This window comes from Panthera pardus, unplaced genomic scaffold, assembly GCF_024362965.1.
Source record: "Panthera pardus isolate Hobbes unplaced genomic scaffold, ASM2436296v1 HiC_scaffold_8, whole genome shotgun sequence".
Taxonomy (NCBI): Eukaryota; Metazoa; Chordata; class Mammalia; order Carnivora; family Felidae; genus Panthera; species Panthera pardus.
Window position 1 is genome coordinate 11,162,941 of NW_026527013.1, and position 17,570 is coordinate 11,180,510.

The 17,570-nt window shown below is 44.1% G+C and overlaps 1 protein-coding gene across 1 annotated transcript; it reads right to left on the reverse strand.

The window, feature by feature from the left end:
* Nucleotides 1-9,860: 9,860 nt before the first annotated feature.
* LOC128775675 (olfactory receptor 7A5-like) lies at nucleotides 9,861-10,730 on the reverse strand. The gene is made up of 2 exons (XM_053898221.1): nucleotides 10,383-10,730; nucleotides 9,861-10,097 (listed from the first exon to the last, which is right to left on the reverse strand). The coding sequence occupies exons 1-2, from the start codon at nucleotides 10,728-10,730 to the stop codon at nucleotides 9,861-9,863; spliced, it is 585 nt and encodes a 194-aa protein (XP_053754196.1).
* Between the last annotated feature and the right edge of the window lie 6,840 nt (nucleotides 10,731-17,570).

Genomic DNA, 17,570 nt, shown 5'->3' on the forward strand with positions numbered 1-17,570 from the left:
ACTATTATTGACAGGGGTCCTAGAGGACATCGTGAAACAAAATACTGTAATAAGACCGTACCTTTTGGCCAGCCTAGTAGGGAGAATATTGTTTTGAAAGACAGAGGCTTGTCTGGCCCTATAATTTCTGCACATAAAAGGAAGTTAAAAGGACCTGGGCTTGTTAATCTTTGGAAGCTAGGCCTTCCCTTCTTCATTCATACTGTTAGCCATAAATGTTAGGTGAAATTTATGTAAATTGACATATTAACATAACTTGGGCCTCCCTGCACAACCATCAATTTGCAGGGACCACTATTTGTATCCCTTCTTCCTACCTTCTCTTTGCTACCTCCACTTTACAGATCAAACAACTAGAAAATAATTATAATATCTCTACCTCCCAGGGCTGGCTCATGTCCTGCATAAGTAATGATAATATCACCCAATTAAACATCTCCTCTTTATTAGCACTTAAGCGCATCTCGGCCTGGTTTCCTGTTAATAGCTCTGAGCCCTATACGCATCCATCGGGACTAGGAGCTCTTTCCAAGCTTGTTCAACACTGGCACTCAGCTGCAAGGCAGAAATGATTTGTTGGCCTGTTAATCACGGGCATCCTAGCAGCAGCAGGCATTATCGCTTCTGCCACTGTAGCTGGACTCAGCCTGCATCATACTATCCAGACAGCCCGTGTCCTTAATAAATTTATGGTCAACACTACGAAAGAATTTATAAGCCAGATTTCCATTGATAAACAAGTTCTGGCCCGCCTCGAAGCTCTTCAGGCGTCAGTGGAATTTATTGGAAAAAGACAGGAGGCCTTGTCCCTCGCTCTAAACTGTCCTGCGACCCTAACTACCAGCATATTTGCATGGCTGGCATTCCTTATAATCACTCCCAAGCTTGGGATGCTGTCCAGACACACTTTTGCAGTGTCTTCTCTTCCTACAACTCTAACAATATAGAAAATCTAGATGTGACATTGTGCCGACAGCTACAATATGCAGAAGATCAGCTTAAAAATGAACGGGCTGATTCCTGGGCAATGTGACGCGACCTAAATCCTTTCTCACTTACAGCCAACACTCATCTCAAATTCTGGATAACTCTGGGAAGCAGAATGCTTCCACTGAGGCTCTTTTTGTGTCTTTGCGGAATCACCCTCCAAGCCTTCCGACAGCAAACGAAGGACCAGGAGCTCATCATGACAGTCCTGGAACACGAAACTAGAAGAACCAAGAAAAACAAAAGGGGGGAACTGTGGGGAATAAGCTTAGGAATTCCCTGAGCTTGCACAGATGCATTAACAAGGCATAAAGAGACACAGGATGAAGGCATCCAACATTAGGTAAACAGGGCAAAGGTCCCCACCATAGGACAAAAGTATAGGAATGGGAAATCTCTGCACAGAAGCATCCAAAATGAGGGAAAAAGATTAGGTATTCAGGACTGAAATGCCCCCCAACTGAATACAAAAGCAGAAAGCTGCTTTCCAGGAAGGAAGGACTAAAATTAGGTAAATGGGTAAACAGGGCTGTAGACCTCAGCAAGGGGCAGTTGCCTCAAAGGGAGCTAATTAGCAAAAGAAAGGTGCCTTGATGACCCCTAGGAGCCTGCTTTGTCTGGCTTGCCCCTAGGCCAGTTTAGGTAAACAGAGGTGGCGCCTCTTGTCTGCTGTAAACAACCTTCTGCCTGGCCCCAGGATTTGTTTTGCATTGACCCAAACCCCTAACACCACACCTGTTCAAAGCCCCTCTTCCCCCACGCCCAGGGGTTAATATGGACGGTTCCATTGTCTCTGTGCACACCCATCAAGCCTGTAAGCCTCCTGATCCTAATGAAAACAGAGCAAGGACCCTTACTTGGGGCTCTGGTCTCCTCCCTGACATTAGCCTCACTCGCATTATAATCTTCCCTTGCTAGACAAGACCCAGAGTCTAGGACAGCAGAGCAAGGATCCAGTAAGCTCAGGGGGTCCCCCAGGGACTGTGACGACCAGTAACCTCCTCGCTTCTGGCAGCTTTGCACCCGACCACCTCCCCTGATGCCCAGCAAAAACTATGTGAGAACACATTTACCTCCCCCAAAGACGAAAGTGCTGAAATCTTCCTAATGTCAAACACCTTACATATGGCAGGCCCAAGGGAAAACATGAGCAAGAGGATAAGCCAACACTTCACAAAAGGAAGCACACACGATTGGCTGCAAGGTGCAGTTACAAGGTAAACCACGGAAGACTTTGCTTTCACTTGGGCAATTCATCTTCATGGGGGCTGACAGCAGGTGAGGGCAGCCCTGTTATCCCTTTCACTTTTTAATGTTTATTTCTTTGAGAGAGAGAGAGCACAAGCAGGAGAGGGAGAGAGGGAGAAAGCACAAGCAGGGGAGGAGGGAGAGAGAGAGAGAGAGAGAGAGAGAGAGAGCAAACACAAGCAGGGGAGGGACAGAGAGAGTCCCAAGCAGGCTCCATGCTGTCAGCACAGAGCCCAACAAGGGTCTGGATCTCACGACCGGTGAGATCTGAGCTGAGCCGAAAGCAAGAAGAGGTCTCTTAACACACTGAGCCACCGAGGCACTCGTCTCCCTTCCCTATGTGAAGTCCTCTCATTGATACTCTTGGATTCTGGGTATTGGTCTCTTTTTCACAAACCCAAGGGACACCTCGAATCCTCATTCTGTATGTCAGCCAGTGGACAGAGGCTTCCCCAGACCATGCTCTGTAAATGCTCCCGACATCACGACAGTCCAGTTTTGTACCAAATAACTTGTTTCACATGATTATGCTTGACTGCATGATGCCATCCGTATATTTATATTATTGTTCTCTGTCCTTGGTGCTACACAGAAACATACGCTAGTGAAGGGATTTCACCTTCTTTGTTCACAAGGTTTAATTTCTGTTTAATTGGAAAAGATTGAACTGGTATATAACAGCTAGAATAAATGAATATCTAAACCAGTGCTGGCAGCAATGGATATCTATGTGGAAGAATATGCAGTTGGTCCCCTCCTCAGACACTTCACAAAAATTCAGAGGGATTATGACCCCAGTGTAAGTGTAACCATACAATATAGCAGAACATCAAGGAAACTACATATAACATTCACAGGTGAGCAAACCCACTAAATAAAGCCATAATCTCAGAAGTAGGAAGATAGATTTATTTAAATAAAATTAAAAAATTTTATGATCAAAATATGTTGCAAAAATCAATTGAGAAACAATGATCTCAGGAAATCATTTGAAATGCTGATAGTGTTTTAAAAAAAGAGAGAGAGACAGACAGAGAGACAGAGAGAGAAACCTATGGGCATATAATAATAATAAAACCAACCAGACGGTCATCAAACATATGACCTTGGCTGAAACTGAGGGATAGTTTAGGAAAATAACAAGATTTAGGAAAATAACAAGAACTGTCTCCTTCACCCAGCAGTCTGGAAAAAAACTTACAGGGCTGTTACATTGTTTGTAGTTGAAACTCAAAAAGGAGCCAAAGGGTTATTCTGAATTTGTTGGCCTAAGAGTAAGTGTTACAAGGTTGAAGGCAGAACCTGAAAGCAGCTGTATTACAGATACAGACATTCTTTGACCAGGAGTTTCCCAGTCTCTGCACCCATCCCGCCCAGAGCCTGCCCTGTGGTGGGGAGCGTCCTGGGCCCTGTAAGATGTTCAGAGCATCCCTGACCTCTGTGCACACCTCTCCAGCCTGACAGACAAAGTGTCTCCAGACATTGATCAATGTCCCCTGGGGGACAAAATTATACTCGATTAGAAACACACATTGAATTTAACAATCTCAACATAGTTTTTCTAGCACGGCCATAATAGCGACTGAATGATAAAGAATAAGAAAGGTCTTCAAGAGTGTGAATGGCACTCCCTCTGAAACTGACACAGCCAATGAATAAATACATGAATTACTTAATTAAGCAAACAAACACCGTGACCACTTGCTCCGGGCTACGTTGGATTGGCTCTCAAGTGGTGACAGTTAATGATCTTGGCTTCCATTCTCTCTGACCCTCTCACCCATGGTCCACTGCACTGTTGGACTCACCTGGCTGGGGTGTCTGACGGGAAGGTCTCCTTGTGGAAGCCTGAATTCTTCCCTGGATAGCAGATGATAGGGACTAAAGCTCTGCCCTCACCTGAGACAGCAGGAGGCAGTGAAACATCAGTCCTCAGCCAGAACTAGGATTCAGAACCATGCCCCTTCCTGTGCAAGGTTGCACGGGCTGACAGACAGGAGACCAGGAGGTATTTAAAGGTCCCTGTGTGTGCTCATTAGGTATATTCCTTCTTCTTACTCCAGCACAGTTCCCAAGCGGAACACTTTTGCACACAAAGGAAATTTCTCTAATGAATCATGTTCCCAAGAGACCAGTTTAAAAGTAGTGAATCCAGTTGGGTTTTCTTTACTCTTTTCCTTGAACTTGCCTCCCTCCTGGTGAGTAAATCTGCCAGCACCTTATCTTAGCTCCCAGTTACGGTTTCCTCCAGGTCTGAGACTGAGGGATCCTGCCTGGACTAGGTCCCTTTATCTTCAAAGCATTGACTTGCGGTGGGGACCCAGCTATCTCCAGACGTGTTTACTCTTCTCTTAAATGAGGTGCAGAACTCGGTTCTTCTGATAATAAACCTTGGGCACTATGCACATTGGGTTCAAGATATGTTTGCCATTGCAATTAGGACTTTCTTACTTTATCTCAAGCTAAAAGCTGTCACTTAGCCCCACTTATAAAGGCTTTGTTAATTATAAGAGATATACTTAGGTCTTTGTACATGCTGTCACCTGTATGGAGCATTTACAGGGAATGTTTAATTCAATGTTCTGTAAACGTGTCGTCCCTGACAAACTCCATTTCTAAAGTCCATTCTCCAGGCGGGAGTGTGCTTGGTGGCATCTGGTGACCTGCCCAAAGTCAGTGCTCGAGGATGTGGGCCTTGAGCGGGATTCTGTCGGGATGCTTCTGGTTCTCAAGCTTGGGGGCAGTGGTTCTCAACCAGAAATGAATTTTCCCCTGGGGATGTCTGGTGACGTCTGAAGGGATGCTGCTAAACACCTCGTCCACAAGAAAGCACCCTCCAAAAATAGACTTAAGCTGTCCCAAAGGTCTGGTGGAACAAGTGAGAAAACCTATTCTAGACCAGCCCTTCTCCAACCTCACATGGTCTACAAATGTTTATGAATCCACACGGATCCTGCTGCAAAAGCAGCATCTGAGTGATAGTCCCCGGGTGGCCCAGAGCTTCTGCATTTTGGACAAGCTCTCACTTGTTATTTATGTGCAAGTTCCAGTCTGTGTACCACTCTTTGGTTAGCAAGGGTGTGATCCTGTGTTAGAGACAGATGTAGGTAGTTTCAGAGATCTCCTATACAAAAAATCATCGTTGCATGTAATTTGGAGGGAATAGTGTATCCCTCCTTCTAGAGGCTGTGTCAATTCTGTGTTTGCTTCTTTTATAGGCAGGCACTAGTGTGGCACAAAATAATACACCCGGGTTTTGGTTTTTTCATGTGTCTATTATTTTGTAACAGTTTTAGTATAGTTGACACACAAGGTTACAACAGTGGGAGGTGCGGGCTTCCAGTTATGGGACGAATAAGCCATGGGAATAAAAGGCCCAGCATAAGGAATGCAGTCAATTTATTGTAATGGTGCAGCCCGGGGACAGACAGTAGCTGCTCTCATGGTGACAGAGCATAATGTATAAACTAGTCAAATCACCTGAAAACAATGCACTTTTGAAAAAGACTTTTTAGAAGACAGAGGAGGAGCCTCCCAAGCAGGTCCACATCCTAATCAGTGCTTACGAACATGGTATTTTCTAGAGCTCAGGGAATCAAGGTAGGAGATTGAACAGAGCTGCCAATCAGCTGCCATTCAGATAAAACGATTAGCTGTGATTGTCCAGGTGGCACTAAGGTAGTCACGACAGTCCTCCAAATGTTGAGGAGGGAGTCAAAAGTTTTGGTGTCAGAGAGACTTTGAAACTGCTACCCTGTTGGCTCTGAAGGTGGAGAGAGAGCCATGACCAGAGAATGCAGGTGACCGGCAACAGAGACTGGAAATGGAAAGGAAACAGATTCTCCCCTGAGCCTCCAGAAGGAAGTCAACCCTGCAGACTTCTTGCTATTAGCCCGATGAGACTCCTTCTGAGCTCTGACTCCAGAACTGTAAGAGTGTGTATGTTTTAAGCAGCTAGTGTGGAGATATTTTACAGCAGCGGTAGAACTCTCATACTGACATAGTCAATACAATTATTTGAGGAAACTGAGTTTAAGACTCTGAATTCACTCATCATCTTCCCTGGGAAAAGGTTATTTGACATGTGAGGAACCCACAGAAGGTAGGAAAAAAATGAAATTGATTTGGATATATTCTGCCCCATCAGCTGGTACAGTGATTTCCTCGGGGTAGAAATGTGAGTGTCGTCTGACTACAAGGCCTTTGAGGCTGCAAGTCCGGAAAAGGAACCCGTGATCAAAATTAAGGTCACCCTTTGTAATTTAAGATTTTGTGTCTGTATTTCTGCATCCTTTTATTTCATGTTAATTCAACCATTCATCTGTTTTGTGCTATCCTCTCCAACGGTCTCTCACACCTCCTTTCAACATAAAAGACGAAATCACAAGTCATCTGTGTGTGTACATGTGTGGTGAGTGTGCTTATTTGAAAGAAAATTGGATATAAACACACACACACACACACACACACACACACACACACGACAAACCTTTTACCCTCAAATGATTTCTCTGAGTTACAAAGGAAGTTCCACACATGTTATTCATTCTCACGACCTCCACACGGTTCAGTATGCCATTCTGCCTTCAGAAATAAGGAGACTGAGGCTCAGGATGCTTCAATTTTAGAAAGTACCTAACATCTTGGGATCAAGTCCCACATCGGGGCTGACAGCATGGAACCTGCTTGAGATTCTCTGTCTCTCGTCTCTGCCCCTCCCCTGCACTTTCTCTCTCCCTCTCCTTCTCTCTTTCTCTCTCTCTCAAAATAAATAAATTTTAAAAAAAGAAATTACCCAGTAAAGCAGTTCAAGGTTATGTGACAGTCTTAAATTATACACAACAAGAAACTTGAAATATCTACTGTTCGTTTGCATGTGGCTCCTTTAATTCACCAAAGTATACACTTTACATATGCAGGTTATAGTGTGTAATTACACTCCAATGATTTAATTCGGTGGAAAAAAAATCTGATGGTGCATGGGTAAGTGTAGGATCCAGAGCACAGGTAGTAGATTCTCACTTAAGAGGATTAGGAGATACCACTTCTAATGGGGAGGAAATCATTAGTATGGATGCACAAACAATGGAATTAAATTTAAGTAAACCACAGGAGAAAGAAACTTGTTTCTGTAATAGAAGCAGATTAACCTCCATATGGGAACCGTATCTGACCATAAATTGGTTGGAGACAGAAGAGCACTACAGCCAAGCTCAACACCACGCATGAGCCTGAGAAACACAATGTAGAGATTCATACCTGACCCCAGACCCACGAGGAGCCCAGCAGAGATCAGAAACACTCCCCCGCACATGACTCCATTTGATTGTAAAGGTATTATGATATCTCATTTGACAAGGACCGCCTGTTATACAGCAGTAGCTGACTGACACAATAACCCAAGCGAACGGACCTTAGACACTTAGAAGATGTGCTGATTTTTATTTGTGGCAAATGATCTGACGTTGAGGAGAGCACTCATGATCGTTCTGTGATTCAAGTTTATTTCCCACGACGTTACGAACAAGTGGGCTCCCTTCTGGGTAACTGGGAGAGTTTGAAGGACATGCACGTTTGTGCAGAACAACTGGGGACCCTGAGCCACATGCCAGCAGGACACCCAGCTCTCGTGTGAAGCATCCTCTGGTCGTGCAGGTGGGAGCGATTTCAGAGAGGGGCAGAGGCACGAAATGGGTGGGGCTGATACTGTTCATTTGCCATCATTTGTGACAAATACTGGGAAAAGGAACCTATTTCATGCGACAGTAGGAAGACTCATGTAGTAGGTAGCATTGCAAAGCTTTCAGAAGAAACGGGAAGCGAATTCGGAGATAAAACAGAAGACACTAAGCAACCCCTTACCTCAGTGAACAAACCACCTCAGCTGCGGACAAAAGCCTCCATGCTTCAGTAAATAGAGGCAGCGCATGAAAAAGAAATATTTTGCTTAGGAACACAATGGGTGCTTTGCCTCCTCGGGTTTATGGTCTCCTCTGACACCAAGAACATATTACATCAATCTGTTTATTCCAATTTGTCTTTCCATGTTGACTCCACGGGGAGGTACAGATTTGCTCATCAGTTTTTGCCAGTGGCTATGATAGGCCTCTGGACGTCGGGCTGAATAACAGAAAAACAACAACAACAACAACAACAACAACAACAACAGAGTCCAGTTATGAGACACAGAAGCCTGTTTGTACAGTCATTGCCTGACATTAGGCTTTTGATTTCTGAGGCATCCATTTCAAAGACCACCATTCATATTAACACATTGGCAGGCGTATGATTCAGTTACTATACAAACATGCAGGCCCCCCTCCCACAAATCTCCCCATTAGAAAGCCCTGGTAATCTAGGTAACAACTGTGAGAGACCCCGCTTTTCCCGTTTGGTGCCCACATTCTGTTACTGGGCTTTTTGTCTGGTTTTTGCTGCTGTTATTTTTGAGTACTGGGGATAATATTTTATTATTCTTTTTCTTTAACTGTTTACATGAGTGTAGTTGACACACGATGTTACCTTAGTTTCAGGTCTGCAATACAGTGGTTCACCTTCTCTGTACTTTATGCGGGGCTCACACAGGTGTACTGACACCTGTCCCATTATACCCCTAGTACATCATCGATGACTATATTCCACACACTGTGTCTTCCATTCTCATTATTTATCATTCCATACCTCCATTCCCCCTCTCCTTGGCCCATTCGGCCCATCCTCCAACTCCACTCGTGTTTTAAATTCATCCATAAAAAATGAGCCCAGAAAAACATAGTCACTCCCCCCATGGACCCCCCAAAAGCCAGATCCTTCATAGTGCTCTCTTTCCTCCCTGTTAAATTCGCTCCCTCTCTGAGACTTCCTTGAATGGCCTTTGGGAATCCCATGTGCCCTCAACGTTTGTGAGCAATGAACCTTGTGTTTTTAGAGTCCTCCGGTGGGTGTTGCTGAGGTGTGTCTTGTGACCCAAATAAGAACCCAAAGGCCAAGGCAGTCACAGCATACGCTCTGGTCAAGGAAACACTTGTGGGAATGTCCACAAGCACAAGGGCATAAGCAAATGCCTGGGGTTTCCTACCTAAGCATTGGTGTCAATAGTCTGATGCTTAAATGGACCCTTGCTAGAGTCCACATCATCAAAGAGTTCTTAAGGAAGGGTCTTAAAAGAGATTGACAGACTCCAGGTGAAAGCAGTGGTTTTGTATTTTCATCTACAAGAAAATTATGTAGAGGGCCTAGGGGCCAAGTGTAGTGTTTTTCCACATGAATAACCCACCTTGGGATTATTCTTTGGGGAAAATTAGGGAAAATTTATGTGGCACGGTAGAAATCATTTGAAATGAAATTATTTTTAAGGAGACCAACTTGCCCATTGTAAGATACAGAAATTTCCAGGCATTTGTGATCCAACAATTGGGAAACCACTGGGAACGTATGAAAGTGGAGAAAGATGAAATGGTATATCAGACCAAGCAGAAGCTTGATAAAGTGAGTTACCTCAATGTATAGAAAAGTTGAATTCACACAAACGGAAATGCCAGGAAATAAATAGAAGGAGCAGGTTCTACTTCCCCAGACTGATCAAAGATTAGGAGTTCCTGGCTCTGAGGCTCTGAGCCCTGCAATCATGGGCGCATCTCTGGCCTCAGGATGATTGTCCCATGCATTGCTGGAACGCCAATGATTCTTTTCAGAGCCCTCTTTATGTCTTTGTTCCTCAGGCTGTAGATGAAGGGGTTCAGCATGGGCGTGACCACCATGTACATCACCGAGGCTGTGGCACTTGAGAGTGAGCTCTGGGTAGCAGCAGAGCTGAGGTACACTCCTAGGCTCGTACAATAAAATAAGGAGACAACCGAGAGGTGAGACGCACAGGTGGAAAATGCCTTATACTTGCCCTGAGCTGATGAGATCCTACGTATGGAGGAAACTATCTTAGAATAAGAGTAAAGGATCCCACCCAGGGAGGCACCACCCAGCAGCACAGCTGTAAGATATATCACCATGTCATTAAGAAAGGTGTCAGAACAGGCAAGCTGGAGCATCTCATTGAGTTCACAGAAAAAGTGGGGGACATGCAAATGTGTACAGAAGGACAGCCACAACATCATTAAACTTTGTAACAAGGAATTCAGGACACACATGATCCAGGACACCAGAACCAGCAGCCCGCAGAGCCGGGGGTTCATGATGACTGTGTAGTGTAGGGGGTGACAGATGGCCACGAAGCGGTCATAGGCCATCACAGTCAGGAGAAAGACTTCTAATCCTGCAAAGTGTATGAAAAAATACATCTGTGTGATGCAGCCTGCATAGGTTATGACTTTGCAGTGAGTCTGGATGTTCCACAGCATCTTCGGGACGGTGGTGGAGATGAAGCAGATGTCTGAAAAGGACAGGTTGGCCAGGAAGAAGTACATGGGCGTGTGGAGGTGGGAGTCAGAGCCTACAGCCAGGATGATGAGCAGGTTCCCAAACACAGCAATTAGGTACATGGAGACAAAAAGTCCAAATATGAGGGGCTGTAATGCTGGTTCCTCTGCAAATCCCAGAAGAAAAAATTCTGAAATTTGGGTATCATTTCCTGTTTCCATATGCTGGAGATGACTACCGGGGAACAAAGAAATAACATGACTAATTTTCTCAAAATGAACATTGCAAATATCATTGAAATTCTACAATTTTATATTGTATTCAGAAGATCAATTTCCATAGGTTTTTTACAGAATTTTTCGCCTCTCAGGGAAAAATCTCCTCCCCTCCCTATGCCAGCTCTAACTAAGACTTCACATCCCCCAGTTAGCTTTTTTCCCCAACTACTCATCTATTATATATTTTTAATGAGAAATTCTGAAATCTGTCACGCGTTTGAGGAATAACCTTGAGCACTAGTCAGTGCACCTTCACGCAAAGTGTATAAGTGTCTAGAAACAAAAGCCTGTAGGGTTCAGTGATGGAGAAAGGGGATAAGCAAAGGAGACCAGATAAAATGTCAGGAGGTGACAGGTGATGTGAAGAAAAACAAAGCCTGTGTAAAGGGAAGCATGGATGGAGGGATGGCTCTTCCTGGTTGTTCGGGCACACAGGCACACATGTAAACAGAGCCCTCGAGGAGACAGGAGACACAAGGTCCTCTGGGGAAGAGCATGCCCGTTGGAGGGAACTATGAGTGCGATGGCTCTGAGGAAAGACGTGGGTTTTTTAAATTAATTTTTTAAAGCATGAGGGTGGTCGACACACCAGGTCACGTTAGTTTGGGGGGCGCCACACAGTGATTCAACAAGTGTCAACATCACACCCTGCTCACCAGGCTTGGAGCTGCCATCTGTCACCACACAGCCTGTGACAGCATCACTGACAGTATTCCCTCCGCTGGGCCTTTCACTCCTGTGAGTCTCCCCTTCCTGAACATGGAAGGAATTCCTCAACCGGAAGCCAGTGTCTCCCACTCCCCTTCACCATCCTGCCTTTTGTTGTTTGCATATTGTGTTAAAGACCCAGGCTCAAAAGAAAGCCAGTGTGTCCAGGGGAAGGAGCGAGACGAAGACTGATGAGAGGTGGTGGCAGGGAATGTGGAGGAATGAGGTGGCCTCCCTGACACTGATGAAACTTCCCGGCACAAGGAACCCCTCCTTCACATGGTGTTCCTTGCACTTTATTAATTTCTTCTCCAAGGAATCTTTGAGTAGAAATAGGCACCCTTCTTATATTCATTGTCAGTAGTAATCTGGCACCTGTATATTAAGGGTCATGTATTGGAGGTATGGGTTCCAGGACCTCTGTCTTGAGAACTGCTCATCACACACACACACACACACACACACACACACGCATGCTCTATAGCCTCCTTGGACCATGTCACAACCAGACTATTCTCACCTCCAGTCGCAATAATTAGGCAAACAATGATACAAGGCAAGCTGTGCAATATCAGACTGTCTTTCGTATAAGTTGCAAAAACATCCAAATTCTAGTAGATAAGTCTCCCGTGAGCATGTAGATATGGGTCTCGATTTTAAGGTGATCATTTTGTGTCCAGTATTTACAGAAACAAAAATCAAATTCAAAAACTGACAGCAAGAAAAGTGGGGAGAAGGATCTAATGAGCTCAGGTGGCCCCTGGTGATGGTGACGAGAAAGTGACCCTGGTTCTGGCGACACCCCAACCCCAGGCACATCTCCTTGATGCCCAGAATAATAAAGTGGCAAAAAGCAATTTATCCAAAAGAAAAAGTAGGAATGTCTTCATGTTAGCAAGACATCCCACCAGAATAACAAGGGAAGACACCCACAATTCACAAAAGGAAATACACAGGGTACAAGAAAAGTGGGGGGTTTCAGAAAATTATTTGCTAAAGAACAACTTTTCTAAATGATATAAAATGCTAAGCTTTTACAATCAGAAACCGGTTTTGAATTGGGGATCTCCACACGTTTGCTATTTGGACTTGGAGAACCAACCAAACTATTCTTTTTCTCCCCCCTGTAAATTCGAGTCAGGTAACACACAGCGTAATATTGGTCTCAGGGGCAGAATTCAGTGATTCATCACTTACCACACCCAGTGCTCATGGCGGCCATTGCCCTCCTTAATCCCACCACCCATCTAGCCCATCCCCACCCACCTCCTCCATCAACCTTGAGTTTGCTCTCTACCCCTATGAATCTCCTGTGGTTTGTTTCCCTCCCTTCTCTTCCCCCACCACCCAACCAAACTATTGTCAATGCTAATATCCTTCCCCAAATGGTAGGGCTAGAGGTATCTATCCCGCTCAGGTAGTTGGCAGATTTAGTGAATACGCCATATAGAGCTTAGCACAGCTTCCTGTGTTGACAATGAGTGCTTCTCACTGGCGAGGAGATTTGGCTGATTTTTTTTCTTCTCTCAAAGTCCCCATCGCTTCCCCACCTCTGGGGTCCCAAATCCATCGCCTTATTTCAGTTCCTTGTCCTGTCTCCACCTATCATGGGCTGGCGCCTCTCTAGCCAATAGTCACAATTACCCAAGAGGTCTTTCTAATATTGCAATTACACGACTGTCCACCTTGACCCCTTCCCAGTGACTCCCCCCTGGAGAATGAACCCCCAATTCCATACCTTCCAACACTTGGCTTGCCTCCCCTGACCGACCCACCTGCTTTACACTCACACCGCCTCACCCCTTCAATCTCACACACACCGAGCCTGAGTTGTAGCTTCCCTGGAAGGCCCGGCTCAGGTCTCAGAGCCTCTAGACCCCTGCTTCCCTCTGCTTGGAGTCACCCCCTGGTCCGTTTGGAGTTTTTCACCTCTTCTCTATCCTGAAAATCCCATCTCCTCTTTCAGAAGCAAGGAGTCCTCTCCCTCATGAATCTTCGTGGGTGTAGTTCCTTTTAATAGTCTCACAGAATATTAAATAGCCTATTTAATAGTCTCACAGAAAAAAAAAGACTTTCTCTTGTGATAATTTAGATGTCAGGGTTATCAATGTGTAACTTTTATTTAATGCCATTCATTTCCCTGCTGGACTGTGGTCGCCCTGGGGCTATTATGCATACCCCCACCCTTTACCCCCAGACATAGCTTAGTTGGGATCACCAGGAATAAATACATATTGCATGAAGGAATGAGAGGCTCTGCGCTCACAGAAGTTGCCAGTGATGAGAGAGAGAACAGAATCAGGGAGCTACTAGCACCGGAACAGAGGACGCGAGAGAAGAATGTTGTCCATGTTCTTAGAAGGGGAGCATTTGTGGGGTCAAGCTTGGTCTGCAAGAATAAAGTAGAGTAGGAAAAATAAGGCACAGTAGAAAATATCAGAGCGCATCAGACGTGGTCAGGCTGCAAACGCAGCCATTTCGTGGTTCTCCTTGTAGAGCCGTAGGCGTGGGCGCGTGCGTGTGCACAAATGTGTTTCTGTGTTTGCCCCTGCAACGTGCTGGGTCACATGTAAATGGCATGTTTTGCTCCGGGGTAAAGTCAAAGTTCTCTTATCCCTGGCAGTACATGCAAGAATAGTTTCAAAAGAAGGGTAGTTCCTGCTAAGGAGGGGAAAGCAATATGAATAAGGAGCCTATTCTAGAAGCCAGGTTGCAGAGACAGTGGGCAGCCAGGGCGGGTGCTGGCGTCACTTCAGCGAACATCCGTTCGCTTCATACAGTGTCCACATCGGGCCCTTGTTTGGCTTTTATTCCCTATTTATTCCTATGTATTGGACCACACTTGCTCTCATATGGCCCAGGAACAGACGCAGCTGGCCCTTCTCTCACATTCCTTTGTAATTCCTGAGCTCTGGGTTTTAATCTCTTTTTTGACAAACTCATTGGGCGGCTCCACTCTTCCTGAGTTTTATCCAACGTGTGTAGGCGTCCCTACAATATGCTCTATAAAATCCTATACGTGCCCCCAAAACCTATTTCCTTTCTTCCTCTGTATATCCCTGAGGACGTCATGTCACACACACATTTACATCACCCCCTCTGCCTTCTTCATTTAATGTCAGATCCAAATGAGCAGGACCTCGCCTGATTGTTCATTTTTGCCATTTCATAAAGGTGTGTGTTCAGGCAGAAACACATCTTTAGAAAATGGAATTTATAAAATAAAAAGAATAGCAGGGAGAGGACCAGCAGAATAAACACAGTGGATTCCAAACAACCTTGTTAATCAAATCCAATTTTAAAAAGACTGTCTTTGATACCATATGTTTTCACTCTTATGTGGATCCTGAGAAACTTACCAGAAACCCATGGAGGAAGGGAAGGAAAAAAAAAAAAGGAGGTTAGAGTGGGAGAGAGCCAAAGCATAAGAGACTCTTAAAAACTGAGAACAAACTGAGGGTTGATGGGGGGTGGGAGGGAGGGGAGGGTGGGTGATGGGTATTGAGGAGGGCACCTTTTCGGATGAGCACTGGGTGTTGTATGGAAACCAATTTGACAATAAATTTCATATATTGAAAAAATAAATAAAGAATTAATAAAAATAAATAAAAAGACTGTCTTCTGCCATAAAAGATAGACAATGACAATAAGTTCATGACATTAACACAGGTGTCTAAATCAAAATGGAATGGGGAAAAAACTAATAAAAAAGAATAGGAAAATATAATTTATAATTATCACTGATTTTTAAAATAGCGCAGAGAGCAGTATCTAAAATTATAATTTCATCCTATATAATAAACATAGGTGGAATCACGCATCCTTGTGAGAAAGATATAAATTGAATGCGAGAGGAATTCATGTTTCTGCAGGACGGCAAAAGGACGATTGCTAGTTTGGAAAATAGATCCAATCACAAAAAAAAGGTAGCAGTGAGGAAGCACAGATGGGAGGTAGGTGGCAATACATACAAAAGGCAGTTTATTACTACAAGGCACATAAAAAACAATGGGTGAGGGACAAACTATGACTAGTTGACAGGTTTGGCCACTCACAATTTATAAACTCTCAACAAATACATCTGTACATACATACAAGAACTAAACAGCAAATAGCAAACTTGGCTTAAAATTTTGCAATTGTGTTTTTTGTTTGTTTCACATTTTTGTTTAAATTCTAGTTGGTTAACTTAGTGTGATACTGGTTTCAGGAGTCAAATCACACGTTTGAAAGAATGCAATCAAAAAGAAGAAAGAAAATGATTCAGCAAGAATGACAAACAAAAACAAGAATAAGAATGCTCCGAACCTAGGAAACCAGGCAAAGAATTTTTGCAGATAATTTGCTGCAAAGAAAGTAAATGGCTAACACCCCAAAACTGTATTCCGTCTCTAGGTAACGAAAAAATTGTCAAGTAAAGCCCTGTAGCATATTCCTGTTGTGTCTTAAATAAACTGTTTAAGTGAATATCTAATGGAGAGAAGATTCTGTGAAATGTATGTCTCCAGAACTGTGGTTGCAAGATCGTGGCTCCCTCCATTGGTCTGGATCTTTCTAACGGATACAGAATATGCTCCAAAATACCCCATCTTAAAAATATTTTTTAAATTCCCTCACTGCACTGCACCCCCCTCCATACCTAATAGTGTATTTTCCTATTCCCTTTTACTGCAACACTCCTTGGAAGTGTTCAAAGTTTCCAGGAAGACGGTACCTCCCACTGCTTCGTTAGTCTCACCCAACTGGACTTTGATTCCCACCACTTAGCTGTCAACAATAATCCTTGCATTAGCAATTTCAACAGACATTCCTTTTTTAAAAAACATTTTAAATATATTGATTATGAATGAATGAGTTCACCACACCAACAAACACAACAATCTCTCAGATCTGGGACAGGATGGTTAGGCTCTCAGGTGACCTCATCCATTCTCCCTGAACCTTTCCTGAAATACTTGCTGAGCTCTGAGACTCACCTGCTTGGGGTCTCTGAGAGGAAGGTCTCCAAGTGGAGGTCAGAATTCCTCCCTGTTGGTTGATGATAGAGAGCAAGCTCTATTTCCAGACAGCAGGAAGGAGTGCTAGGACCCCAAATGCAAAAACCATGTCTCCTCCAGCTTCAGGTAGAACATGTTCAGGGTCTGCGGCAGAGGAGATATTTATAGTCTCTTATGTTTGCTGTATCTGTTCTCTATAACTGCTCATTAGACACATTTCCCATTATTACTCCAACCTCTGAGCACATCTCCCCATGGGAACTTATCTGGACAGAATGGAATTTTTTCCTATAGGTTCTCTGTTCCCAGGAGATCAGGTTAGAATCCAGGTATATCCAGGGTGCCTGAGTGGCTCAGGGAGTTAAGTGTCCGGCTTTGGCTCAGGTCATGATCTCATGGTTGGTGGGTTCAAACCCCGCATTGGGCTCTGTGCCGACAGCTCAGAGCCTGGAGCCTGCTTCAAATTTTAAGTCTCCCTCTCTCTCTGTCCCTCCCCTGACTCATGCTCTGTCTGTCTCTCAAAAATAAGTAAAATGTTAAAAATTCAAAAAAAAAAACAAACAAACAATTCAGGTGTATCCAATTTTTATTATTCCTCCTTGAACTTTCCTGGCTTCCAGAGCTCTAACATTGAAACTTTTCACAGCCCGGAGTGAAAGTTTTTTCCAAATATAAGACTCGGGAACCTGGGTCTCCAAAACATTGAGTTGTGGTGACAACACAACTCCTACTAGCTCCAGAAAATTTCTATTCCTTCTTCAACAAGCAAAGGTAGGTTCCTTTGCTATGAAATCATGGGTACAACAATCCTTGGATTCATAATTCTTTTGACAAGTCAAGTAAGAGTTATGTATTTTTAAGTTGACATTTATTAGACGTTTGGTTATTCAAGCTATATTACAAAGCTGTAGTCATCAAGACAGTATGGTACTGGCACAAACACAGACACACAGATCAATGAAACACAATAGAGAACCCA

What these genes read in the sequence shown, in the direction of transcription:
- LOC128775675 (XM_053898221.1), bottom strand. Translation starts at nt 10,730, where the DNA reads ATGTACCTAATTGCTGTGTTTGGGAACCTGCTCATCATCCTGGCTGTA. An exon ending in TGCTGGTTCTGGTGTCCTGG is followed by an intron (nt 10,098 to 10,382) that starts ATCATGTGTGTC and finishes TGTGCGTCTCAC; the next exon opens with CTCTCGGTTGTCTCCTTATT.